Source organism: Chenopodium album, chromosome 9, assembly GCF_948465745.1.
Source record: "Chenopodium album chromosome 9, dcCheAlbu1.1, whole genome shotgun sequence".
Taxonomy (NCBI): domain Eukaryota; kingdom Viridiplantae; phylum Streptophyta; class Magnoliopsida; order Caryophyllales; family Amaranthaceae; genus Chenopodium; species Chenopodium album.
The window spans coordinates 72,462,538-72,490,002 of record NC_137842.1 but is presented as its reverse complement, the minus strand read 5'-3'; the positions used below and the strand labels follow the sequence as shown (position 1 = coordinate 72,490,002).

General features: G+C 35.6%; 3 protein-coding genes across 4 annotated transcripts in view; 1 reads left to right on the top strand and 2 right to left on the bottom strand.

Moving 5' to 3' along the window:
* LOC145559221 (uncharacterized) overlaps positions 1 to 2,956 on the bottom strand; it is a 100,174-nt gene extending 97,218 nt beyond the window's left edge. Inside the window, exons 1-3 of one of the 2 annotated variants that reach the window (XM_081620657.1) lie at positions 2,570 to 2,956; positions 2,449 to 2,495; positions 1,930 to 2,100 (exon numbers count right to left, since the gene is read on the bottom strand). In XM_081620657.1, coding sequence (XP_081476783.1) covers positions 1,966 to 2,100; positions 2,449 to 2,495; positions 2,570 to 2,798 — 411 coding nt within the window. In that variant the 5' untranslated portion in view covers positions 2,799 to 2,956 and the 3' untranslated portion in view covers positions 1,930 to 1,965. Of the gene's footprint in view, positions 1 to 1,830; positions 2,101 to 2,448; positions 2,496 to 2,569 lie in introns of those variants that run through there. The other variant, XM_081620656.1, reaches the window with a different exon arrangement.
* Positions 2,957 to 3,322: 366 nt separating this feature from the next.
* On the bottom strand, positions 3,323 to 8,826 carry LOC145559215 (magnesium transporter MRS2-3-like). Its single transcript, XM_081620651.1, has 6 exons — positions 8,291 to 8,826; positions 7,094 to 7,342; positions 6,820 to 6,948; positions 4,411 to 4,571; positions 4,062 to 4,287; positions 3,323 to 3,776 (listed from the first exon to the last, which is right to left on the bottom strand). Exons 1-6 carry the CDS (start codon positions 8,675 to 8,677, stop codon positions 3,489 to 3,491), a joined length of 1,440 nt encoding a protein of 479 aa, XP_081476777.1. The 5' UTR covers positions 8,678 to 8,826; the 3' UTR covers positions 3,323 to 3,488.
* A 1,112-nt stretch (positions 8,827 to 9,938) lies between these two features.
* Positions 9,939 to 14,716, top strand: LOC145560517 (serine carboxypeptidase-like 18). Its single transcript, XM_081621774.1, has 14 exons — positions 9,939 to 10,152; positions 10,267 to 10,403; positions 11,619 to 11,698; positions 11,821 to 11,943; positions 12,119 to 12,221; positions 12,318 to 12,355; positions 12,449 to 12,550; positions 12,887 to 12,973; positions 13,079 to 13,228; positions 13,325 to 13,396; positions 13,620 to 13,738; positions 13,831 to 13,956; positions 14,042 to 14,099; positions 14,265 to 14,716. The coding sequence occupies exons 1-14, from the start codon at positions 10,010 to 10,012 to the stop codon at positions 14,346 to 14,348; spliced, it is 1,422 nt and encodes a 473-aa protein (XP_081477900.1). The 5' UTR covers positions 9,939 to 10,009; the 3' UTR covers positions 14,349 to 14,716.
* The last annotated feature ends 12,749 nt before the right edge of the window (positions 14,717 to 27,465 follow it).

Sequence of the window (27,465 nt, the reverse complement as noted above, 5' to 3'; positions counted from 1 at the left end):
CTTTTTTTCGCACGAAAATAAAAATTGGCGAAATGTTTACTATGGTCCCTAATACCCTCGAGGAGTCCAATAGGGTGAGTGGAACAATCCAATTTGCCTTTAAACGACTAATTTACCGATTTACAACTTGCACCGATTTCATTAATTCAAGTCTACCACGAACATTTATGACAATATATAATGATCATTTATGGTTCCAAACGACATTATATGACCCCGAGATGTATCCCCTTAAATCTCATTTCTTTTCGACACTGGTCCCTGAATACTTCGAAATTTCTCAAAAAGCGTGGATATTAGCCTTCAATTTTAGAATTTTTTGATTTTTTTTCGCCCGGATATAAAAATTGCCGAAATGTTTACCATGGTGTGTAATACCCTCCGGGAGTCCAATTGGGTGGGTGGAACTATCCAATTTACCTTTAAACGACCAATTTACCGGTTTAAAACTTGCACTGGTTTCATTAATTCAAGCCTACCACGAACATTTATGACAACATCTGATGATTATTAGATTATTTATGATTCCAAACGGCATTATATGACCCCGAGTTGGATCCCTTAAATTTTCGAGGCTTTTCAACGCCGGGTCGTGAAATCTTTAAAATTTCTCAAGAAGCGTGGATAAAAATTCCTTTAATTTTGAAATTTTTGACTTTTTTTTGCCTGTAAATAAAAATTTTCGAAATGTTTACCATGATCTCTAATATCCTCCAAGAGTCTAATTGGGTGGGTGGAACCATCCAATTTGCTTTTAAACGACCAATTTACTGGTTTACAAATTGCACCGATTTCATTAACTCAAGCCTACCACGAACATTTATGACAACAAATAATGATTACATAGGGTTCCAAATGACATTATATGACTCCGAGATGTATTCTCTTGAAATTCAAGACTTTAGACACTGGTCCTCGAAGACTCCAAAATTTCTCAAAAAGGTGGATATTAGCCTTTAACTTTTGAATTTTTTGACCCGACCTAAATTCAACCTAAATTATTCCTGACCCGATTTCAAATCACCTTAAATGCAATTTAAAACAATTTATTATTGATGATCAACTCATTTTGTTTAAGGAGACCAAGTTGGTTCAGGCCAGCAAAAGAAAAGAGCATCATCTTCAAATTTAAGAGTTAAATATAGTATATATTTGTTGTATGGTCAAATGAGATAATAATTATCTTCCTAAATTATAGACTATAGTTCCTTAGTATATTGCCATATATATTATAGTCAAAGGAAATAAATAGTTTAATAAAAATGATAATTATCTAAATATAGTTAGTTGAGCCCGAATATGACCTGACTTGGAAATTACCACCTGATTGTAACCTGCAAATTATTGACTTGAACATAACACGACTTGAATTCGAGAATGACCCGACTTGGAAATGACCCAACCTGATTATAACCCGCAAATTATTGACTTGAACCAAACCCGACTCGAACCCGAGAATTACCCTAACCCGTTTTAACCCGAATTAAACCCGACCTATTGTTCACCCGACCCAAATGTAACTCGACCTGTTATTAACCCGACCTTAACCCGACCCAAACCCGATATGAAGTATGACCCGACGTAACCCGACTCAAGCATGACCCAACCCAAACCCGACCCGCACAGGTTATGGAATTAATCCGAATTGACCCGACTCACTATTACCCGACCAAAACCCGACCCGTTTACCCGAATTGACAGCTCTAATATGAGCCACTTGCTTGAAAATTAGAACTTTTATCAATGGCATAAGTGTGATTCATTCAAAACTTTTATCTTATTTGCTCTATACTAGCTCCAATTAGTTCAATGCTTTCAAATAATTAGTAATAACCAAAATTGAAATATTTATTTTGATAAATTTAATCATAATATGAAGTCTCTTTGTCCAAAGTTGTGTAACCAAATACATCAGAGGTAAAATTTGCTGAATTTTACAGAATAATAACGAGAAATACGCTGAAATTACTTGTTCTTGTCCAGCCACTCAAGTATACCTCTCTCTGATTCAGAAAGTTGTTCTTTATCCTTGGCTCTCAAAGTGCCCTCTACAAATCCAAAGTAGTCTTTGTAATTTCGCTTGTAGTAATCATCCATTCTCTGCATTGGTAAATAGTGACAAGAAATTAAATACTATAAAAATAATTAATCTTAATCATATTGATTATTAGGAGCTAGCTAACAGTGTTATTGGATTAATTCATCCAGCATTAATGTTAGAATTAAGAAATGTGTGCCTAGATTGAAGTTGTTTATACAACTTGTAAACTAAAAACTGAAATTGGTAGTGATACCGAGAGTACTCTAAATTTTGAACTTTGGCAATGTTAAGCTTAAAAGTATTGCTGCAAAATTGTAAACTCAATAAGTTGGTGCTGATCCTTCTTAATTGAGATTAATCAAGCATCAATTATAACAATTTTATAAGGGAAACTTAATCAGTCTTACCTCTTTGTCATTCTTTGCTTTGTTCTCCTCTGACTTCTTCAAATACTCTGATTATACGTAAACCATCATTAAAGTAATTTAAGATTAATGATAAAGAAGTTGGTTAAACATAGATATTTACTTTGAAGAAGGGCAGTCCGGCTGTCATTAGCATCAGTGGCTGCTACAGCTAATAAAGCAGCAGCAGTTGAGGATAAGAGAAGCCTTCTCCTTCCACCAATATCAGAGCCGGAGACTGCTATACTTCTGGCTGTGCTCGCGGTTGCTGCTGTTACAGACTTTCCACGATCAAGGAGCTCTTTCACATTATCTGGTACAAATCTGCAAGAATAACTTGCTAGAGCCATCATCTGTTTTCTGCAGTGCTATGTGCATGGAGCCTAAACCCTTTTCCTGTGGCTACAAACACCTGTGGATGAAGTTGTGAATTTTGTGGTCTACACATCTTGCCACTCAAATATCTACTTTTATCTTTCTTTGATTGGATTCATGCAATATACTAGATAACTTATTTCCTTGTAAGATTGTTTTCTAGTAAGCTTGGTCTCAATTTTACTCAAATTTCTGATAACTTGTCTAAAGGACGATTATTACATGTTTAAGGCCACAAGATTATCCATAACGTCGTAATTTGGGAAATAATGGACCAACATAAGGCAATAATATCGACTAGGTACCTCACTAAATGGAGGGGTAAAATAATTAAGTTAATTGTCATGACTGCAAGATCCAAAAAAAAGATACCAAGCATGTAGTTCCATCAAGCCCAAAGATATTTTGTATATATATATATATTTTTTTTTTTGGTAATAGAGAAATTCTCAATTGGATGGAGTGGGAAGTATATATATGACACTTGTATATAATAGCTGTGTAGATCAAAATCCAGTATGAATATATGTTGAAATCCATCGACAAGATTACAACAGCTTATTTTACTAATTTACATGTTTAGTGCATCTAAGCAAAAATTTAATTTCATATCAAACCTATACAAAGCCAATTACACCACATCATTCTTGCAATGGCCACTTGTGTGATCACTCTAGCAAACGCTTGTGCTTGCACCAGGCGACAGCAATAACATAAAGGGCTAAACAACCTGTTGCTCCACCACCAACAGTCCAGAGAAATTCCGGATCTCCAGCTTTGTCAGGATCGAACAGCTCGATGTGGATATTCATCCCGAAGATACCAGCAACAACAATAAAAGCACTCACAACTAAAGTTGCAGTTGTGAGCATGACCCCCATTTGCAGAAGGTGATTCTGTTTGTCATCCAGCATTATATTAATGTAATCCTCTGTGTCATCCACGTACTCACGCAACTTCAAAAATCAAGGATAGAAAATTAGAGACACAACAAAAACCTGATTTTTTTGCATGGAATTAAATTCACCAGAAAATGTTCTGATCAAGTTAAATTTGCATGAAAACAAGAAGGAATGTTTTTTGTTTCCAAACTCCAAAGTATATACTATCCAGTTCCCTGCTAGTTAATCATGTTCAAGCATAATTTTTGAAGAGATCGAAACACGCTAGCATAAAGTCAATTTGTAAGTGCACTGAAACAGAAAACAGGGAAAACTTAAGACCAAAGGTATGTTACAAACCGTAGTGAGCTTATTAAGTGTACCATCGATCTGAACAAAGTATGCCTCCAAAAGCATTTCAAGCTCCTCCACATCAAGGTGCTTGCTTATGGCACTGTGTGTCGTGCTAGTACGTGTCCCACTTCTGGCTAGTCGTGCAGGCACTCCAAAATATTGGTCTTGAGGGTTGGCATCACTTTCATATCTGCCTGAACCCCCATTAACTTCCGATATTTCAGCAGGCATCCTAGTATACAAAAAAGCTAAACATTTAGGGACTTGAATTGAAACAGTCAGAATGAGATCCATCTATGCTTTAGATAACAAAGCAAATAAACATTAATCTTTCAGAGCCCCTTTTGCCAGTTACCTTTCTTCCATTTCAGCTTGGACTCCATCACTAGCATAATCATGCTCATTAACAGAAGAAACGGAGGAGTCATCAAGGTTTTGCTCAGCTAGCTTCTCAGTTAGGTACATTTCAGCCATATCATCATCATCATCTAGCAGGTGCTCAAGTTCATCTCTCACCTGGGGACTTGGAGCATGTTTATTAGTATTTGAAATAACCAAAATTACATTTCATATATAAAGCATTATGTGACGTCAGTAACTGTATCTATTGAACTAAAACAATTTCACAATCACAAACAGTCCCATATATTAGCTAGAAAGTTAGATGGGCATGCAACTGACCTCTAAAAAAAAAAAAAAAAAAAAAAAAACTGTAACCAAGGAAAAGATCCCTAACATGAGACTTAAATTTAGCACACGCTAGCTGAAACCAGCTGGTTATCATTCTTTTCCTTCTTTGGTTCATAGGAGAGAAAAACGCCACTAACGAAATTATAACATGACCTCCAGTATGCTTCCCTCAATCCCCCCATCACCCTGAAAAAAATAGGCAAAGCAGAAATCTAATGGAAGGACAGGAAAATAAAGAAACCAATAGGGGTCCTATGTCTAATTAAATGAAAAAATACTACTTCCCGATCTGCATCTATCCAAACCCCATCTCCTTCTTCTCTGTTTCTTCCCCTCACTCCCTTCTATATCAACACAAATCTTGCCCTCCCTTTCTCCCTCTGTCCTTGCTGCATCACCTGAAAGATTTTCATGGGTCCTCCATTATTACAGTCGGGAAGCCCTTAGTACACCCCATGCTGAGGCACATAAACAGTAGCAACAAGGTGACCAGCGAGTCAGACCCACAAGGATAGAAACTCTAAAATTCTCATGGACAAGTTTAATATCCACAAACCAAAAGCACATACAAGTCACCAAACCCATGAATATACCAAACGTTGAAACTTGAAAGTCACTCAATTGACCAAAGACTATTAACAAAGGCTATAGCACACAATTATGGGTGCAACTCTCAACATATGAAAACCCACACAAGGAGTACCACATGATTGCCCCGAAACCTAGGAGATGTCAAAACCTTAGGTTCCCTGGGGCATCATAAAACCACTAGCATATCCATGCTAAATCTTGAAGAATCACGCCATATAAAAGATGTGCTCCCCAGTCAAGGGAATAAGCGTATCTGTTTGCATAGACACAAGGCTAAGGCATAGGCGCTGCTGCTCAAGGTAAAAGGACAGGGCATAAGTGTTGCGAGGGTAAGATGCCAAGGAAAAAGGCATAAAAACTCCTCATTCTAAAACAGACACCTATACATGGTATTATTGTCATAAAGGGTAGAGTCTTTGCTTATCTAAGGGGAAATTTCAGAGAGCATGGGCATGAGCCAAGCCAGGGCAAGGTATGGCCAAGGTATGTGATTTAAGGCATGAATTAATTATTTTCGACCACCAAATAGGTCTGCTAGTCTCTCATGAGAAACATGGGGAACACATCGATTCCTAAGATTGCAGGGTTCGAAAATAATCTTTGGAGACTAAATTGAAAACTTAATACACAAAATCAAATCATTTTCGGAGATTTCGGGATTCAGTGTCAAAATCTCAATACGAGGGATGTTTGGAACCATATGCGCCCACTAGTGAGAGCCAAAATAAGGCCTAAGATGGAATTTAGTAACAAGCAAAACGGATAGTTAAGAAGCAAAATTGATGGAACAACCTTCCTAAGTGGCCTCCCGAATTATCAAGAGAACAAGGATAGCTCCTCATCCTCTATCTAGAAAAGTAGAAAAATCCCTAAGATTGAAGGCTATAATACATGATTTCCAATCAATCTTGGGATATTTATCAAATAAATTGTAGAAGAATTGGAAGTGGTTCCCAGGGCCATAAAAGTTGGTTTGGAACCATGATAGCCAGCTTATAAGCCTCTCAAGTATCGAGAAGGAGCTCGATCTACGAATATGGCTATTCCATTAATCTCTTGTAATGTAGTCAAGAGCAACAAGAGATGGATCCAACTACACAAGTGGTCTCCTGGGATAACATAAAATTACGAGAAGCACCTCAACCTCTTTCATTTTTACATCCGAAAAAGCTTTTCTATAATTAAACTATTAAAGGGAATAATGCATGATTAAGGGAAATTTTCCAAAATTGAAGTTGATGCAGGTGATGAGGAGAAAGATAGAGAGAAATGATAACCTAAAAGGAAAGAAAATATTTGTTGCATAAAATGTGTAGTATCCATTTTGGCAATAATTGCAAATAATATGGAACGGAGGCAATAACTATTTTATAAAGAATTTGTATTGTTAGTAAATCACAGTTGCTTCTGGACTGGGAACGAAAAAATGTACAGACTTCCTCACAAACAGGTACAGAGGAAACAACTAGGTAAATCACAGTACCTTCTGGACACGCCCAGTTAAAGCCACTAGGCGACTCTTAATTTGCCTAACACGTTCCAAGTTCAGGGTGCTGATTTTTGATGTTAGCTTATCCAAGGCTGGATGAGCTTCTTGCTCCAATGTCCTCGCCTGATAGAAAAACAACCAAAACCCACAAACCAAAATGAAGTAAAGAAAAATACGAAAAAATAAAAAATAATAATAAAGAAAGAAATCAATGACAAACCAGTATCAACAAGAATTTCACTCTTAAACATAAAATAGTTGGGTATACCTCAATATCTAAGGAACTACAAGCTGCTTCAAGGCAAGCCTCCAGAGCTATAAATTCAAACGGAAGGACCTTCACTCCATCTCTGTTCTTCAAATCTTCCTTTTCCTCCAAGTTATTCTTATCATCACTCACCCCTTGACGTGGAGGGAAGCCGCAAAGATCATCTGGAGGGCTAACATCAGTGCTTGGGGGCTCCTCAAGGTCATATAGATTTCGCCACTCAGAATTATCTGCCCCACCTCCAGCATCCTTCATAGCCAGTGTATGACGAAGAATTAGAAGGTATAACATAATAACTAGCAGTCTAGCATAGGGAAACAAAGTAACAAACCTTAGTGTTGTGTTAAGTATCGATTTCTAACTCGAAAGAAATAACTAGATGACACACAAATATGAACTGAGATTTACAGACTAGTAGTTGATAAGCGACAAATGATACAGTTAACAATCATATGGAACATCAGAAAAGCTAAATGACAGAATTCAAGAGAATTTCATTGAACAAATCTTGAAGGAGGTATCAGCAAATCTAGAGTTAGCAATGCCCCTTTTATGATTTCAATAAAATCCAAGTCTATTACTCTTGATGTTTTACTCTGATCATACCACAAATCTACTCGGTAATTGACACTCCAGCACTTGATTAGCCTAAAGGGGAGTGAAATTCAACATATCCCATGATCCATGACTAAACAGTATACTAAGTCGCTACCATAATGCTTCATACTTCACTTGTTCAACTCAGTATGCCTCTTTGCTACCATTAAGCTTATGCCGAGCTATTGAGATTCAAGTATAAATACCCTAATCTTCTCTCAATCTCAATCTACCAAGCTTTAATTTTTCTGATTGTAGGAAAACTATATGCCTATATTACACTTAAATCATATCATAAATAAATTCAGCATTACCATAAAAAAAACTAGATAAACATACTTAAATTCACCATCAACTCCAACACCAAATTGAAACATATAGCAACACAAAACTGATAATCAATCATAAAAAATAAAAATAAATAAATAAATAAATAAATAAACACACCCAAAAATCAAATCTCATATCTCAACTCCAACACCAAATTGAAACATATAGCAACACAAAACTGATAATCAATCATAAAAAAACACGCCCAAAAATCAAACCTCATATCTCAACCACAATCAAAAGCAATCAATCATTAAAAAAAGGGGCAACCTGAATTTTGGTAGCTTGATGAAGACGCACTAATCTTCTTTGAAGCTCCTCAACAAAAGGGGTAACAGAAGGATCTTTAGAATTAAGCAAAAGAACTTCTTGGGCAGTAATAATTGCTTTAATATGCTCCAAATTAATCACAATCGCTCTCTCTCTTCCAAGAACAGTTGATGGGTATGAAAGAAGCGGGTCCAATATCCTCAAGTCTCGGGCCGGGAGGCCCGTTCGTCGCATGATAGAGTGCTTCCCTGCTTCAACCACTTGAGCCTGACCCACTGAGTCAATCACCAACCAGGCTCGAACCCCGGTCCCCTTTTTCCGGTGCCCGCCGATCAAGCCCGGCACCAATCCAGGACGGGCTATCTCGGGCTCGTCGTCGGGCCGCATTGTTTTTTGTATTATTTAAAATTGGGTTTCTCTCTCCTGGTTTTGGTGGCGTTGTGTATACATGCCTGGTGGAGTTGGTTTGTTTTGATTCTTTCGATTAGTCACCACTCAGCAGTGAGGATTAAAGAAAGGAGCAAGAGTTTCCTTTTTCTTGGAATTTTCTAATGAAATGATAAAACATTATTACTACCTCCGTTGTTTATTATGTGCAACAAAAGAGTATTATTTATGAGACATAAAATATACCATTGTTGCACATAATAATTAACGGAGGTAGTAATAAAAATGGTTGATTTACAAAAATTCATTTGTATTTTTCTTAATATTTTTTTTTAAATTAGTTTTTTTTCGGAGTAATGTACAATTTGCATCAAATTTCATATACAATGGTAGTTAATATAGTTTTAAATCTTGATGTTGAATTATGGATTATTAAAGAGTAAAAGTTGAAGAGAAGTGGAATGTAGGAACAAAATTGATACATATATAAGATGGTTCTAAATATATTATAAAAAAAAAAAAGTCTCTTTCTCGATTATCATAAAATTATATAATAGTCTAACCAACCGATATTCCATAGTGTGATTTAACTATGCTACAGACTTACGAGTACTATAAATTTAACTTATCATTAACCTTATATTTAATCAATTAAATTTAATACTCATAGCGCTAAGTATCAAGATTAGCGTAAACAAATTACTCCGCATTTCCACAACAAATAATAATTAATGAGACTCATGGAACACATGTTGTCCTATAATAGTATATGGAGACATGGAGTACTACATGATAAATTAGTCTAATCATGGGTCCTGAAATTTCTTAAGAAAACGGAAAAAAAGTCATGTAATCATAAAGACATCATCATTCATACTTTATCAATATATAATACGGAGTACTCCTATTTAGTGCTGGTAAAATCCGACACAACACGAATCGGACATGAAAAAATGGGTTATGTCAACACGACAAGTTTAATTCGAATTGGTGTGAAAATTCTCAATAGGACAACACTAAATTAACACAACCTGACTGATCCAGTATAAACAAGACTAATATTTTTTTCATATAATACTATATGAATCGGACACAAAAAAACGAGCTACTTGTAATGTTAAAGGTTCCCAACGATTTTAATTACTGATAAATGAATCTATACAACACGATGCGTTTAATAAATGGGTTGAGTTAATATTGAGGCTCCTAACCCATTTAATTTCGAACACGACACGACATGAGTGCTAGCATCTCCTCCTTATATAAAAGGCTAAAAGCTACGGAGTAATAATTATACAATAGTGAGGAGTTGACAATTTGAAACAAAAAACCATGACCACATCCAAACAACTGATACATTTGTTCATCTTACTCTTCCTTGCCGTCGCCTTCTCGCCGGTGCCGTCGTACTCCGGCGAGACCGTCGATTATCTCCCTGGATTTTCCGGCAAGCTCCCTTTCAACCTCCAAACTGGGTAACTCTATTTCTAAACTTAATTCAATTATCTTATCTGTTTTTTTTTTCGAACTTGCATTTTAATTAAGCTTTCTGCTACTAAAAAAGATTGTAAATTGTGAAAAAAAAATAGATACATAAAAGTGGGAGATTCAGAAATGTTCTACTACTTTGTTGAATCAGAAGGAAATCCAAAGAAAGACCCTTTACTTCTTTGGCTTACTGGAGGTCCTGGTTGTTCTTCTTGGAATAGTCTTGTTTATGAAATTGGTAATTTTTATCATCTATTCTCATGATTATCTTGGTAGAGCGAATCATATATTGTTTGATGTTATAATTTGAATTAGTACTACGACAGCTAAATTGAGACAGATGAAGTAATGTGAATTGTGAATCATTGCTTAATTAATTAATGGTTAACTCTGTATTTGGCATAATTATATTGCTCATCTCATAGTTGTTTGGTGGAAAAATAAATGACCTGAAAATTAATAGTGGAAAAGGAAGTTACACGTATGTTTATCAATAGTCGTGGGCCTATCTTGCATGTTTTGCTTGAGTGAGAGATTCATCAATTTGCAATCCTAAAAATACAAGTTGATTTTGAGATAAAACATTTACCTAACATTTTCGTAAAAATCGAGAATTTTTTCTTACTCCCTCGGCTTCATAATTAGAAGCCTATATCTCTTAATTATGTGAGTAATAAATGTTAGAATTAGGCTTCTAGTTATGAAACAGAGGGAGTATTGATTTATGGAAAATGATAAACATTGTCGTACAAGAAGCTATAAAAGGGAGATATTAAGTATAAAGTAACATTAATTACACCGATCCGCACGTGATTTTATCATGAATTCCGAGCTTAATTTATGTAAGGATAAAATGCCATGTAATAAACAAATCACAGTGATTGATCTGGGTTTGTAATCTATAATTAATTAATTTGATTTGTGAAAAGCCCTTTTCTATTTTTATAAACTATATACTTCACAATTGAGAACCATGTACTGTACTGTGATGTACTCATGTTACACAATTGATGGACCTTATTGGTCCTTTATTTAACTTGGTTCTTTTTCACATATATTCGTCCCTCTTAATTTCCTGACTCTTACGTGGAAGAACGAAAAACTTCATCCTTAATTTTTTTTGTTCTACTCACTTAGTGTTTTGAGCTGTCACTCCTGCATATGTATGATTGTTGAAGTTTGTGTGATACTTTGTAGCTAGGTAAGGACATTTGAGGTTTATGTTCAATACATCATAAGTTAGTCAATGCTTTGATCTTCTTGCAAGAGCTGCTGTTATATGGCTAAGTCACTAGACAATTGATCTACTTATGTTGATTATTCTTAATATTGGTAGTAGTACCATGTTAGACATTATATATGAACACTTCTTCTTAGTTGTCATAGTAGTATATGGATTGTTTGTCATTAGTCTGTAATCTAAGTTCGTTTTTGCATGTACACAATTTGGCAGGACCACTAGAATTTGACCTTGATGCATCTTTAGAAGGCGGTCTTCCTCAGTTGAGATCTTATGAACATTCTTGGACCAAGGTAAGGAGGATATAGGAAAACAGATAGTTATGGAGTAAAGGTCAAGTTGCCAAGTTCTATTTTCCAACCTAATATTCTTTTCTGAAAAAGTACTGAAACGGGAATTTATGCTGTATATGCAGAGTGCTAGCATAATATTTCTAGATTCACCAGTTGGAACAGGCTTTTCCTACTCAACGACTCATGAGGGATGGCCAAGCTCAGACACAAAAGCAGCAGATGAAGCTTATCAATTTTTGATGCAGGTGGACTTGTAGACATGATTTTCTTGCTAGATTATCTGTGATTATGATCCTACACAGTCACAGCTAGAAAATACTGATAAAATTTTATAGTATTAAACCGAGATAATGCTAGTAGATTTAAGTCGGTAAACATGACTCAAACGAAGAAAGCTAAATCTATGAACTCCTGATGCAGTGGGTTGTAGAAAATCCTCAATATCTTGATGTTCCATTCTTTGTGGGTGGTGATGGATACTCTGGAATTATTGTTCCACTGATCACACAATTAGTAATAAAAGGTACTTTAATCAACTTAGTTCTTTATTACTTGTTATTGCTTAAATAGCTAAATCGTTACCTGAAATTTGTGAGGCAAACTGAAATGCTTCTGACAGGTAATGAAGCTGGAGTGCAGCCACACTTAAACCTTAAGGTGATATTACCAGAGAATCATATGGATACTTGCTTCTAATGAAATAAATCAAGCAATTGTAGGTATAATCTCTGATTCGTTTTGATATTGCAGGGATATTTAGTGGGAAGCCCGAATACAGATGATTTCATTGATGCAAATTCAAAAGTAGAGTTCGCTCATAGGATGGCACTCATATCAGATATTACTTTTAATGTAAATGTCTTTAACATTAAATGGTTATTACTCTTATTAGTTGTGATCATTCTAGATCTTAGCTTGTTGCACTCCCCTTTTGTGAGATATATGCTTCGTTCTTTTCACTTGAAAAGCCCTTGTCTGAACTTAACAGCCCCTATTATCTGAATTTATAGACCAAACTTCTTGTTAAAATAAGGTTATTTTTATCAAGGTGAAATGAACAAAGCTATGGTGGGAGTATGAACAGGCAAAGCTAGAGTGGCTCTTTGTTTTGAATAGAGGGAGAAAAACGGTGAATATTAATTACTGCCACAGTTTGTAATTAAGTTCTTTCTGTCCTTCACCATGCAGAATGCCAAGAAGTACTGCAAAAAGAACTATGTAGATGTGGATCCAGATAACACACAATGTGTCCTTGCTCTTGATGATTATGAGAGGGTTTGTAAAATATCAATAGCTAAGAATAATTTTGATTACGAATGCTTTTAAAGGAGCTTTGATGTCATAAAAATCTAGGTTGTGAAAAAATTGTTCTTTCCACAGTGTGTCAGGGGCATATGGCCAAATCAGATTCTGGAGCCAAAATGTACACTTGGTAGCCCGCTTGATGATAGGTGGACTAGAAGATCTCTTCAGGAGGATCCCAATGAATTCATTCTTTCGGTCCCTCAAGCTTCAAATCTTTGGTGCCGGGTATTTTCCTTGCTAATCCCTCTTTTAGCATTTATTAATTCTTTCAATCGTTCAATCTTTCTTTTGCTGATTTCTAGATGCCTAATCGTGTTGCAGGATTTCAATTATACTCTGTCAGATACCTGGGCAAATGATGAAGCAGTCCAGGATGCCTTGCACATCCGCAAGGTATCATGTTTCTTTAATTTTGTGGCAGTAAATAAATCATTTTAGAACAAACTGACTTTTTAGGCTATACTCTACATTAACAGTTTATATCAAGAATTAAGATATTAATGTTTTTATCCTGCAGCATAAGCTCAGTATCTTAGCTTGAATCTTGACTTCTAATATGTGAATAAAATAGATTCATGAAAATACATTTTCTAATATGTGACTATTATGCAAGTAGGGAATGGTAAGCCAATGGAGTAGGTGTAACCAGACTATATCATACACGAAAAATATACCAAGTGTTATTCAAGTTCATCAAAACCTCACCAACTATAACCTGAGGCTACTGGTATACAGGTAATCTTATCTTAGCTTGAATCTTGACTTCTTGAGTGTCCTTTGGCATGAATGATTTTGCTTACTAGTTGTCCATTTTCTGCGTTAACTAGTGGTGACCGAGACATGGTTGTTACATTTGTTGGAGTCGTGGAATGGATAAAGTCCATCAAAAATTCCGCCAATCTAACTCTTTCAGACAAATGGCGTCCATGGTTTGTTGATGCTCAAGTTGGAGGGTAAATAATCTGAGCTTTAGTTTTCCTACCTTGGCTTTGCTTCAATAAATTTACAAAGTTCTTATTAAATGTTGAAATGTGATAGGTATACAAGGAAATATGAAAAGAACTCAGCTTATTATTTGACATATGCAACCGTGAAGGTAAATTATACACATTACTCATGACATCTCAGCATGTAAATGATCATATTGGATTCAGAACAGCTCTCTTAACATTTTGGCCGCAAAAATTTACTAAAGTATAAGTCTTGGCAGCTTAGTTTACGAGAATAGATGACTTATAATTCAATTTGAATGAATGTTCAGGGTGGAGGTCATACAGCTGCAGAATACTATCGTAGAGAATGCTCTGAAATGTTCGATAGATGGGTGTCACACTATCCTCTATGATGCGAACCTTTTGGGTTTTGCAAGTTTATTCTGTTTATGTTATTCCACTTCATTTGGACAATAATGTAATTAGTAGCATTTTTTTTCTACCATAAGCGCATTTTTTATTGATGAATTTACAATTGACAATAACTTCATCTGTAAAAGTTTCATAAAGGCCGAAGATGCCTCTGATACGATTGTAATATGGAGATATGTTTTCCCTTAGTACTACTACTACATCCGGTCCAAATTACTCGCAACTTTGGAATATTTTATATCTCACAAATAATACCTAAACGTTGCGAGTAATTTGGACCAGAGATAGTATAATATTTTAGTCAAAGTATTCGCGAATCATCAATAAGAGGAGCTCTTTAGTACGTTAACCCTTGGAAATTTGGGATGGGATCAAAAGATCTAATTTTAGGTATTAGAAAGTCCCAAAAAACTTCACATATGATAAACCCAAATATTCAAAACAACGGTCCAAAAGGTTTGATCCATCGAGGTATAGCATATAGCATGGGCTAAGCATGGCAAAACAACTTTGCCAAACTTAAAATTTTGTAAAGAAATGGTGACGCGAAAAACCAATAGAAAGAGGGAACTCTCGCGGGTGGAAGCAAGTCCACCAACACTATGGGTTGGGGCCGTTGGGCGTTATTTGATGGTGTCGATTTATACAGAGTACATAACTAATCGAAGAACATAAACTCCATTTTGTAAGGTACTGTAATAAATTAAGACTCCATAATAGATTAATAGTACAATAGCAATAAGTTCGTGAATGATGTGTGGTTTTTTCTTGCCTCCTTTTTTATTTTGAGAAATGTAATACTCATACGACAATTGCATTGCAACTCTCCGCAAACTAGTCAATTCTCGTATAATTTCAATAAACAACGGAGCCTACCAAAATTTAATTATCAACTACAGAACCTAGTTGATTACTACCGTAGTAACACTTATACACAAGTAACATGCGTTTTTAAAATATTTTACACATATACGGAGTACATATACTATTATGCTCAGACATAAATTAAAGATCGCCGTTACATATATTATGTGCAACTCTTAAATTTTTTATATCTCACAAACAATACCAAAAAATTGCACAAATGTAACGGAGGTAGTATTCATATATTCTCCGGATAAAAAGAACCTAGTTTTCGGAAATTATTGGTATTTTGCCTCATTGTATTGAGAAGATGAACAATTAATAATTCATTAAAAATAAAAACAGAAAAGAAAGAAATATACATATATCTGGAAACCCTGTTATTATCAAGTTATCGAAGACATGTTGTTATTCAATTCGATCCTAGTTGAATTATTACACCAAACTATATCTATTGATGAATACATATATATATATACGACATGATATAATTTGAATTACGATCGATAAATAACAAATTAAAGAGATCGATTAAGTCGATCTAAAGGCTTAACTTGTTGGGCTGATCAGCGGCTTTAAGCGTCTTATCAATAAGTTGACGAGCCTTTCTACTGCGAATTTCCACCTTAACACTGGCGCTTTTATCCATCTTCAAGTAAGGCTTCTTTGACTTCTTCCTCTTCAATGCATAATTCACCTTCGATTTTATCGTCTCCATTAGACTTCCCAACTGGTTCGCCATTTCTTTCTTCACTTTCTCTCTCTAAAAAATGGTTAGTGATAGTGTGGATATACAACTGACTTTAGACTAGTACTAACGGAACTACATATCCTTTAATGTATCATTTTGTATTATCATGTGTTACTTCTTATGTATTTGTTTAATTATAACTTTGACTAACTTTCGACTTTTCTTAATTATTTACATTCAACTTAATTATTAGGGGACTAATTAAATTGTATTGGAAGATGATTAGCTCTGAATGAATAAATATTGATAAGAGTATAAAAACATATTCCTAGACTTCATCCATCGGCTTATTGGAGCCAACGTGACACAAAGGTCACGGGTTTCGAATCTCATCCACCCCCACATTCAAGTACATATTAAACGCTGGGTATGAGGAGGGACCATGTTGCATCCACACTAAGGACGTATTCCTTGGCTCTCGTGTGAGGGAGCGTGATAGAGTATAATTAAAAACATATTCATGGGCCTTAACCACCAGCTTAAGTTTTTGGTTAAGTTGGTCCTCTAACAAATATACTAGTATGTTGAATTGATGATACGTCGACACTAATGGCGGTCAAAATACTCTACACGTTATAGTGTTCGTGGACTTTTGTGGGTTGGAACTAAGGACGTTGTCAACTAGGGAAGCATGGATCATCATCATACTCTCTATATATATTATACGAGTTTTTTTTTTTTACTTTAATATATTTAAAATAGTCTAATTAGATATCCAACAACAACGGGCAGATACTAAATGAGTCCACACTGTGGAAATATTAATTGCATTCTTGCATATACTCTGTATTTCGCATGTTTCGAAAAAGTTATGACGTTGCTGTATTTTCTTTGTTTTTTAAAGAGAGTTACGTTACTATTGCAACAATAATCTTTTAAAATGACATTTTAATAGCTAAAATGAGATATCTAAACAGTAAATTTTAGACTTAATTATTGTTCATCATGTACTAATCCGAGGCATCTAGATCTAACTATTCTAACCCAAAAACAAGCTTTTAAATTACAACTTTATATGTACAGTTAATCTTGACTTTAAACCTGTGTTTTTTCAAGCATATGATTAAAAAATCAATGCTATTGTCCAATCCAGAGGGTCAAGTCATTTGACTTGTACAAACCTTTTATTTTTCAACGAATCGTTTATAAGAATAGATTGCACAACTAAGTATTACATAGAAATATTGACAAAATAGATATTAATTTCAAAGGTTTAACATACATAGTGGACAACCTGAGTGTACAGGTCGAACAACAAGCCTTCCATTCTCTTCATTTTTTTCAAGCTATATATACTTGTACATTGGATGCCTGGATCAGAAACACCATTTGAGTCACTTGGATATATATTTCCAGGTCCATGAAATAATTTACGACTTAAGGAAATACTATCATGATACGGTGCCTTCGCCGGGGGTGTTATTGGCCTCTTCTAGTGTCTTATCAAAGTGTTTTGGAGCTTTCTTAGTCCGAAATGCCACCTTAACACTAGCACTCTTTTCCATCTTCATGTAATTCCTCTTTTTCTTCAATGACAAAGGTGACTTCATCTTCTTCAGGGCTTTTACCTTAGACTTTATTACTCCCACAAAGCTGTCCAATTGATTTCCCATAATATATATATACCTCTTTTTTTGGGCAGTATCTTAATATAGTTGAAAGGATATAGTAAGAAATTGAAGAGGGATGAACTATTTTAGAGAAACTTCATGTAATTGCAATTAGCTTAAATTTTAAGGACTTATTAACAGTTTAACACGTAATTTTGAAAGGGGTTATGGTGTGAAGTGTAAACCAATTGTTCTCGTTACTTCTACTCCACTATTTCAAGAATTTTTTTTATTTTTTTTTATAACTTGTTGGTGATTTACTTTGCTTAGCTTCTAATGAAGATTATGAGATATTTATTCTTGTTAGATACTAATTAGATAAGAAACCGCGGATGCATGCAAGTACTAACAGTTGTGGACATGCATGACTTGTAAGAAGACTTTCCTAATTAATCATTGTTAATTTGTTATATATCCTATGTAGAGCTGTCAAAAGTTGACCCGACCTGAAATACTGAATCAAATCCGATTATTAACCGACCCATTTGAATCCGAAAAAATGGTGACCTAAACCCGACCTGAAACCAACCCTAGACCCGAGTTGACCTGAGTATGTGAGACTCGAACCCAAACATGAACTAACCTGGAGATGACTCGACCCGAATGTATAGTAACCCGTAAATTATTGACTTGAACCGAACCCGACTTGAACCGTAATTGACCCAAACCCGCTTTAGCTCGTCAAAGCCCGAATTTAACCCGACTTGTTACTAACCTGACCTGAATTCAACCCGACCCTGTTCCTAACCCGACCCGAATTTAACCCAACCTGTTACAAACCCGACTCGAAATCAACCCGACTTGTTATTGACCTGACCCAAATCCAACCCGACTTGTTATTGACCCGACCTCAAATTTACCAGACCTATTATTAACCCGACCCAAAATTCAACCCGATCTGTTACTAACCCGACTCGAAATCAACACGACTTGTTATTGACCCGACCTAAATTCAACCCAAATTTTTCCTGGCCCGATTTCAAATCACCTTAAATGCAATTTAGACCACCTTATTATTGTTGATCAAAGCATTTTGTCTAGGGAGACCAAGTCGGTCCACGCCAGCAAAAGAAAGGAGCATCATCCTCAAATTAAAGAGTTAAATATAGTATATATTTGTTGTACGGTCAAAGGAGATAATTATCTTCCTAAATTATAAACTATAGTTCCCTAGTATATTGCCATATATATTATAGTCAAAGGAAATAATTAGCTTGATAAAAATGATAATTATCTATTTATAGTTAGTTGAACCCGAATATGACCTGACTTGGAAATGACCCGACCTGATTGTAACCAACAAATTATTGACTTGAACATAACCTAACTTGACTCCGAGAATGACTTGACTTGGAAATGACCCAACCTGATTATAACCCGCAAATTATTGACTTGAACCGAACTTGAATTGAACCCGAGAATGACCCGACTTGAAAATGACCCGACTATAGGAGTTTATAGGTACTATTAAGCGGAAAATCATGAATCATATTCAATCAAGCACCTAATCCCAAGATCTCATGCATAACACACAAGACGCATAATCATACCTTTGAAGCGTGAATTCCACGTAGCAATTTGATAGGCAAATCAAGGAGAGAATAGAGCCCCAAGCATTGCTCCTCTACTTAGTCCACGAGCTTCAAACGAGCCGTCCACCAATACTAGATTGGTTTGGTGAAAGAGGAAAACCACGATCACCACCTTTAATGGATTAACCGACCACCACGATCCACCACCACCACGAACCACCACACTGACGCCGAGGGAGGAGAGAGTGACGTGAGAGAGAGGGGAGTTTGAGAGGGATTGGTCTCGTGTTTGCTAACTCAGGTTTTGATCTCACTGATCAATTGAATTCTTCTCTCATGCAAACCATATGCACCTAGTCTATTTATAATCATAATATAATTAGACTAGGGTTAGGAAGCCCAAAACCCTTCAACCTTACTACATTTGGCCGGCCATACTAGGGGATAAGGCCCATCATGGGCCTCGTCTCACGTGCCCGATCTAGACCCTTTGTGTGCCGTTATAGGATCTGTCCAATTGGGCTTTGGGCCATTTTAATAGCCCAAAGATCATTAGTACCTCTAGCTATGACAAAACGACGACCCAAATGTCCAAACTTAATTATCTCTATAATTTGATCCATATATATATATCTAGTAATTGCATATGACGAAGACATAAATCCTTCACAAACCTTACTATAACCCGCAAACTATTGACTTGAACCAAACCCGACTCAAACCCGAGAATGACCCGTCCTGATTCTAACCCGCAAATTATTAACTTGAATCGAGCTCGACTCGAGCTCGACTCGAACTCGAGAATTACCCTAACTCATGAAACCCGAATTAATCCCGACCTATTGTTCCACCAACCCGAAAGTAACCCAGCCTGTTATTAACTAAACCTAAACCCGACCCAAACCCGATAAGAAATATGACCCGACGTGACCCAACTCAAGCATGACCCAACCCAAACCCGACCCGCATAGGTTATGGAATTAACCCGAATTGACCTAACCCGAGTTGACCCGACCCACTCTAACTGGCCCAAACCCGACCCGTTTACGCAAATTGACATCTCTACCAAACCACCAAAATTTCTCAAAATGCGTGGATATTAGCCTTCAATTTTAGAATTTTTTTTGACTTTTTTTCATTCGGAAATAAAAATTGGCGAAATATTAACCATGGTCCCTAGTATCCTCCGTGAGTCAATTTGGTTGGGTGGAACCATCCAATTTGTCTTAAAACAACCAATTTACCGGTTTACAATTTGCACCGATTTCTTTAACTCCATCTTACCACTAACATTTATAACAACATATAATGATCATATATGGATCCAGACGGCATTATATGACCCCGAGATGTATCCCCTAATATCTCAATGCTTTTTGATACCAAGCCCCGAAAAATTCGAAATTTCTCAAAAAGTGTGGATATTAGCCTTCAATTTTGGAAATTTTTGACATTTTTTCGCTCGGATATAAAAATTGACGAAATGTTTACCATAGTCCCAAATACCCTCCGGGAGTCTAATTGGGTGGGTGGAACCAACCAATTTTCCATTAAACGAACAGTTTATCGGTTTACAACTTACACCGATTTTATTAATTCAAGCCTACCACGAAAATTTATAACAACAAATAATGTTCATATATGGTTCCAAATGAAACTATATAACCCCGAGATGTATTCCATAAATTTCAAGATTTTTCGACACCAGGCTCTGAAGACTCCAAATTCTCAAAAATCGTGGATATAACCTTCAATTTTTGAATTTTTTGACTTTTTTCGCCCAAAAAAAAAATTGCCGAAATGTTTACCATGGTCTCTAATACTCTCCGGGATTCCAATTGGGTGGGTGGAACCATCCAATTTTCCTTTAAACGGCTAATTTACCGGTTTATAACTTGCGTCGAATTCATTAAATCAAGTCTGCCACAAACATTTATGACAACATATAATGATCATATATATAGTTCCAAACTGCATTATATGACCCCGATATGTATCCCCTAAAACCTAAAAGCTTTTTGACACCGGGCCCCGAAACCTCCAAAATTTCTCAAAAAACGTGGATATTAGCCTTCAATTTTGGAATTTTTTTACTTTTCTTCGACCGGAAATAAAAATTGCCGAAATGTTTACCATGTTCCCTAATATCCCCCGGGAGTCCAATTGGGTGGGTGAAACCATCCTATTTGCCATTAAAAACCCAATTTACCGGTTTACAACTCGCACCGATTAAATTAACTCAAGCCTACTACGAACATTTATTACAACATATAATGATCATATATGGTTCCAAATAACATTATATGACTCCAAGATGTATCCCCTTAAATCTCAAAACTTTTCGACACCATGTCTCGAAACATCTAAAATTTCTCAAAAAGCGTGGATTTTAATTTTGGAATTTTTTGACTTTTTCGCCTAGAAATAAAAATTGCCGAAATGTTTACCGTGGTCCCTAATACCATACGGGAGTCCAATTGGGTGGGTGGAACCATCCAATTTACCTTTAAACGACCAATTTACCGATTTACAACTTGCACCGATGTCATTAATACAAGCCTACCACGGACATTTATGACAACATATAATGATCATATATGGTTCAGAACGGCATTATATGACCCCGAGATGTATCCCCTAAAATCTTAAGGCTTTTCGACAACGGGCCCCGAAACCTCCAAAATTTTTCAAAAAGCGTGGATATTAGCCTTCAATTTTTTTAAACTTTTTACTTTTTTTTGTCCGCGAATAAAAATTGATGAAATATTTACATTTTATGACACCAATATGTATTCCCTGGAATTTCAAGACTTTTCGACACCAAGTCCCAAAACCTTCAAAATTTCGCAAAATGCGTGGATATTAGTCCTTAATTTTGGAATTTTTTTGACTTTTTTCGCTCGGAAATAAAAATTGTCAAAATTTTTACCCTGGTCCCTAATACTCTATGGGAGTCCAATTGGATGGGTGGAACCATCCAATTTGTCTTTAAACGGCAAATTTACTGGTTTACAACTTACACCGATTTCATTAACTCAAGCCTACTACGAACATTTATGACATTATATAATGATCATATATGGTTCCAAATGGAATTTTATGACCCCGAGATATATCCCCTAAAATCTCAAGGACTTTCGATACCAGGGCACGAAACCTCAAAAATTTCTCAAAAAGTATGGATATTAGCCTTAAATTTTGGAATTTTTTGACTTTTTTTCGCCCATAAGTAAAAATTGCCGAAATGTTTGCCATGGTGCCTACTACAATCCGGGAGTCCAAGTAGGTGGCCTGGGTGGAACCATCCAATTTTCCTTTAAATGGCGAATTTACCGGTTTACAACTTGCACCGATTTTATTAACTCAAGCCTACCACGAAAATTTATGACAACATATAATGATCATTTATATTATGGTTTAAAATAGTACTACATGACCCAGAGATGTATCCCCTAAAATCTCAATGTTTTTCGACATCGGGCTCCGAAACCTAAAAAATTTCTCAAAATGTGTGGATATTAGCCTTCAATTTTGGAATTTTTAACTTTTTCCGCTCAAAAATAAAAAATGTCGAAATGTTTACCGTGGTCCCTAATACCCACCGGTATTCCAATTGGGTGGGTGGAACCACCCATTTTCCTCTAAATTAAACGACCAATTTACCGGTTTACAACTTGCACCGATTTCATTTACTCAAGCCTACCACGAACATTAATGACAATAAATAAATCATAAATGGTTCCAAACGAAATTATAAGACCCCGATATATATTCCCTAAAATCTCAAGTATTTTCGAATACAGGTCCCGAAACCTCCAAAATTTCTAAAAAAACGTGGATATTAGCCTTCAATTTTTGAATTTTTTGATTTTTTTCGCCCGTAAATAAAAATTGCCGAAATGTTTACCATGATCCCTAATATCTTCCAGGAGTCCAATTGGATGGGTGGAACCATCCAATTTACCTTTGAGCGACCAATTTACCGGTTTACAAATTGCACCGATTTCATTAAATCATGCCTACCACGAACATTTATGACAACATATAAGTATCATATATGGCTCCAAAGAGCATTATATGACCCTGATATGTATCCCTGAAATCTCAAGTGTTTTCGAATACGGGTCCCGAAACCTCCAAAATTTCTCAAAAAACGTGGATATTAGCCTTCAATTTTGGAATTTTTTTGACCTTTTTTTCGCCTGTAAATAAAAATTGTCGAAATGTTTACCATGGTCTCTAATACCCTCTGGGAGTCCAATTAGGTGGGTGGAACCATCCAATTTTCCTTTAATGGTGAATTTACCGGTTTACAACTTGCACGTATTTCATTAACTCAAGCCTAACACAAACATTTATGACAACATATAATGATCAATTATGGTTTAAAACAGTATTATATGACCCCGAGGTTTATCTCATATAATCTCAAAGCTTTTCGACACCTGGCCCCGAAACCTCAAAAATTTATCAAAAAGCGTGGATGTTAGCCTTCAATTTTGGAATTTTTTAACTTTTTTTCGCCCGAAAATAAAAATTTCCGAAATGTTTACGATGGTTCCTAATACCCTCCAGTAGTCCAATTAAATGGGTGGAACCATCCAATTTGTCTTTAAACGGCCAATTTACCGGTTTAGAACTTGCACTTATTTCATTAATTCAAGCCTACCACGAACATTTATGACAACATATAATGGTCATTTATGGTTTCAAACGTCATTATATGACCCCGAGACGTATCCCCTAAAATTTCAAGACTTATCGACACCAGGCCCTGAAACCTCCAAAATTTCTCAAAAAGCGTGGATATTAGTCTTCAGTTTTGGAATTTTTTTACTTTTAACAATCGAAAATAAAAATTGCCGAAATGTTTACCATAGTCCTTAATACCCTCCGGGAGTCCAATTGGGTTGGTGGAACCATTCAATTTGCCTTTAAACAACCAATTTAATTACCGGTTTACAACTTACACGGATTTCATTAACTCAAGCCAATAAGAACATTCATGACAACATATAATGATCATATATGGTTCCAAAACTGCATTATATGACCCCGAGATGTATCCCCTAAAATATTAATACTTTTCTTCACCGGGCCCCGAAACTTCCAAAATTTCTCAAAAAGCGTAGATAATAGGCTTCAATTTTGAAATTTTTTGATTTTTTTTTCGCTCGGAAATAAAAATTGCCGAAATGTTTACCATGGTCCTTAATACCCTCTGGAAGTCCAATTGGGTGGGTGGAACCATCCAATTTACCTTTAAACGACTAATTTACCGTTTTACATCTTGCACCGATTTCATTAATTCAAGCCTACCACGAACATTTATGACAACAAATAATAATTATATATGGTTCTAAATGACATTATATGACCCCGAGATGTATCCCATAAAATTTCAAGACTTTTCGACACCGGGCCTTGAAACCTCCAAAATTTTTCAAAAAGCGTGGATATTAGCCTTTAATTTTGGAATTTTTTTGGCTTTTTTTCAACCGGAAATAAAAATTGCCGAAATGTTTACCATGGTCTGTAATACCCTCCGGGATTTCAATTGGGTGTGTGGAACCATTCAATTTGCTTTTTAGCGGCTAATTTACCGGTTTACAACTTGCACGATTTTCCGGTTTACAACGGCTAATTAAATTAACTTGCACCGAACCCGACTTGAACCGAAATCGACCCAAACCCGTTTTAACCCGTCAAAACCCGAATTTAACCCTACTTGTTACTAACCTGGCTTGAATTCAACCCAACTCGTTCCTAACCCGACCCGTATTTAACCTAACCTGTTCCAAACCCGACCTGAAATCAACCCGACTTGTTATTGACCTGACCCGAATTCAACCCGACTTGTTATTGACCCAACCCAAATTTTACCATACATATTACTTACCCAACCCAAAAATTCAACCCGATCTGTTACTAACCCGACTCGAAATTAACACGACTTGTTATTGACCCGACCTAAATTCAACCCAAATTGTTCCTGACCCGATTTCTAATCACCTTAAATGCAATTTATACCAACTTATTATTGTTGATCAAAGCATTTTGTCTTGGGAGACCAAGTCAGTCCAGGCCAGCAAAAGAAAGGAGCATCATCCTCAAATTTAAGAGTTAAATATTGTATATATTTGTTGTATGGTCAAAGAAGATAATTATCTTCCTAAATTATAGACTATAGTTCCCTAGTATATTGTCATATATATTATAGTCAAAGGAAATAATTAGCTTGATAAAAATGATATTTATCTATTTATGGTTAGTTAAACTCGAATATGACCTGACTTGGAAATGACCCGACCCAACTTGATTGTAACCTGCAAATTATTGACTTGAGCATAACCCGACTTGACTCCGAGAATGACCTGACTTGGAAATGACCCAACCTGTTTATAACCCGCAAATTATTAATTTGAACCGAACCCGACTTGAACCCGAGAATGACCCGACTTGAAAATGACCAGACCTGATTATTAACCGCAAATTATTGACTTGATCTGTACCCGACTCAAACCCGAGAATGACCTGACCTGATTCTAACCTGCAAATTATTGACTTGAACCGAACCCGACTCGAACCCGAGAATTACCCTAACCCGTTTTAACCCGTGAAAACCCGAATTAAACCCGACCTATCGTTCACTCGACCCGAATGTAACCTGACCTTAACCCAACCCTAACCCGATAAGAAGTATGACCCGACGTGACCCGACTCAAGCACGACTCAACCCAAACCCGACCCGCATAGGTTATGGAATTAATCCGAATTGACCCGACCCGAGTTGACCCAACCCACTCATACGGTCTTACCCGACCCAAACCCGACTCGTTTACCCGAATTGACAACTCTAATCCTCTGCTAAGTGAGCATTGTATTAGAAATAGAAAGAACTACACGAAATTAATAAAATTTAAAAAAAAAAAAAAAAACAAAAACAAAAAAAAAAAAACAAATCAATATAATTGTAATGTTTTGTTGAATCTTCTAAAATGTGTAGTATTTAGCCATTTAGAAGAGGAGGAAGCTGTACATTTCAATGTAACTGATACTGTATAAAGGCGAACACTTAAATGAATATACAATACTTTAACGCAAGAGAATAACCTATAAAATCTTCATGGTTTTAGCTTTTGAGTGTAGATATAGTCTGTGTGAACTAGCAAAGATCTTCTAATTAAGCATTCTTCTTCTGATAATCCTTCACATTTCTCATTATCTTCTTTTGGCTCCCCTCCTTTATCCTTCTAAACCCGAACCAAGTTAGTTCATAAACATTTATATATAAAAGGGAGAGAATGAATCAACTTAACAAAAGCCTCAAATTAAATACAACGAACCATAGTTCACCTGAAATGGCGCTTGTGAATAATGCAGCTTGTTGCTTAAGAACCGAGGTGTTGATCGCCATGCATGCGTGAATGCTAGGAACACCAGGAGAAGCGCCATAAGAAGGGCAGCATTTTTAGCCTTAGGAATCATATGGTTAGTCAACTTTTATATGAAAATATAGTACACAACTTAAATTAGGAGAACTCGTTCTATATATATAATTATCTATATATAGTTACGCATGGTAAGAAAATCACATGAAATTTTGGAGGAAAATATGGATTAATAAAACGCATTGTTAGGTTTATGTTACGAATTGAAGAAAGCAAGAAACATAAAAAGAGATTCTGACTTTGTCTAATGTGCATGTATCTAGAAGCAAAAAAATGATCTCTACAAGTAAAGACAATTAAAACAAAATAAACATAACTTTTGTAATTTTCTAGATGATTAGACCTACACGACACACTAATTACTTACTATGTTGTATGTGAATTGAATATATGGAGCTGATTAGAGGTACATCATTATGTTCAGTATAAATGATTACTTTAGACTGTGTAATATCTATGAAGTGACAAATTAGCATGTGATGGATGATTTATATTGCTTTTTTTTCTTTCCTTTTTATTGGTAATGGTTTTATAAATAGATTTCCAATTTCCGAGTTAAAATGTTTTTCCGTCAAAAAAAAAAAAAATATATATATATATATATATATATATATATATATATATATATATATATATATATATATATATATATATATATATATATATATGTTTTCACTTTTCAATATCAAACAATTCACCATTACTTCTTAAAAAAAATGTAATCCATATATAGTAAAAGGGAGACTTTAAAATGTAAATATAAGTTACAATTTTGGTTTAAAAGAAATTACTTGTCAAATATAGTTCTCCGGTAAAAATAAATAAATAAATAAATACCTACTAAGGAATGACGCTAAGAGTGATAATTAATAAGCCGTATCATTGTAGTC

What these genes read in the sequence shown, in the direction of transcription:
- LOC145560517 (XM_081621774.1), top strand. Translation starts at nt 10,010, where the DNA reads ATGACCACATCCAAACAACTGATACATTTGTTCATCTTACTCTTCCTT. An exon ending in ATGCCTTGCACATCCGCAAG is followed by an intron (nt 13,397 to 13,619) that starts GTATCATGTTTC and finishes TTATGCAAGTAG; the next exon opens with GGAATGGTAAGCCAATGGAG. An exon ending in TGACATATGCAACCGTGAAG is followed by an intron (nt 14,100 to 14,264) that starts GTAAATTATACA and finishes ATGAATGTTCAG; the next exon opens with GGTGGAGGTCATACAGCTGC.
- LOC145559215 (XM_081620651.1), bottom strand. Translation starts at nt 8,677, where the DNA reads ATGCGGCCCGACGACGAGCCCGAGATAGCCCGTCCTGGATTGGTGCCG. An exon ending in TAACTGGGCGTGTCCAGAAG is followed by an intron (nt 4,572 to 6,819) that starts GTACTGTGATTT and finishes CCAAGTCCCCAG; the next exon opens with GTGAGAGATGAACTTGAGCA. An exon ending in CACTTAATAAGCTCACTACG is followed by an intron (nt 3,777 to 4,061) that starts GTTTGTAACATA and finishes TGATTTTTGAAG; the next exon opens with TTGCGTGAGTACGTGGATGA.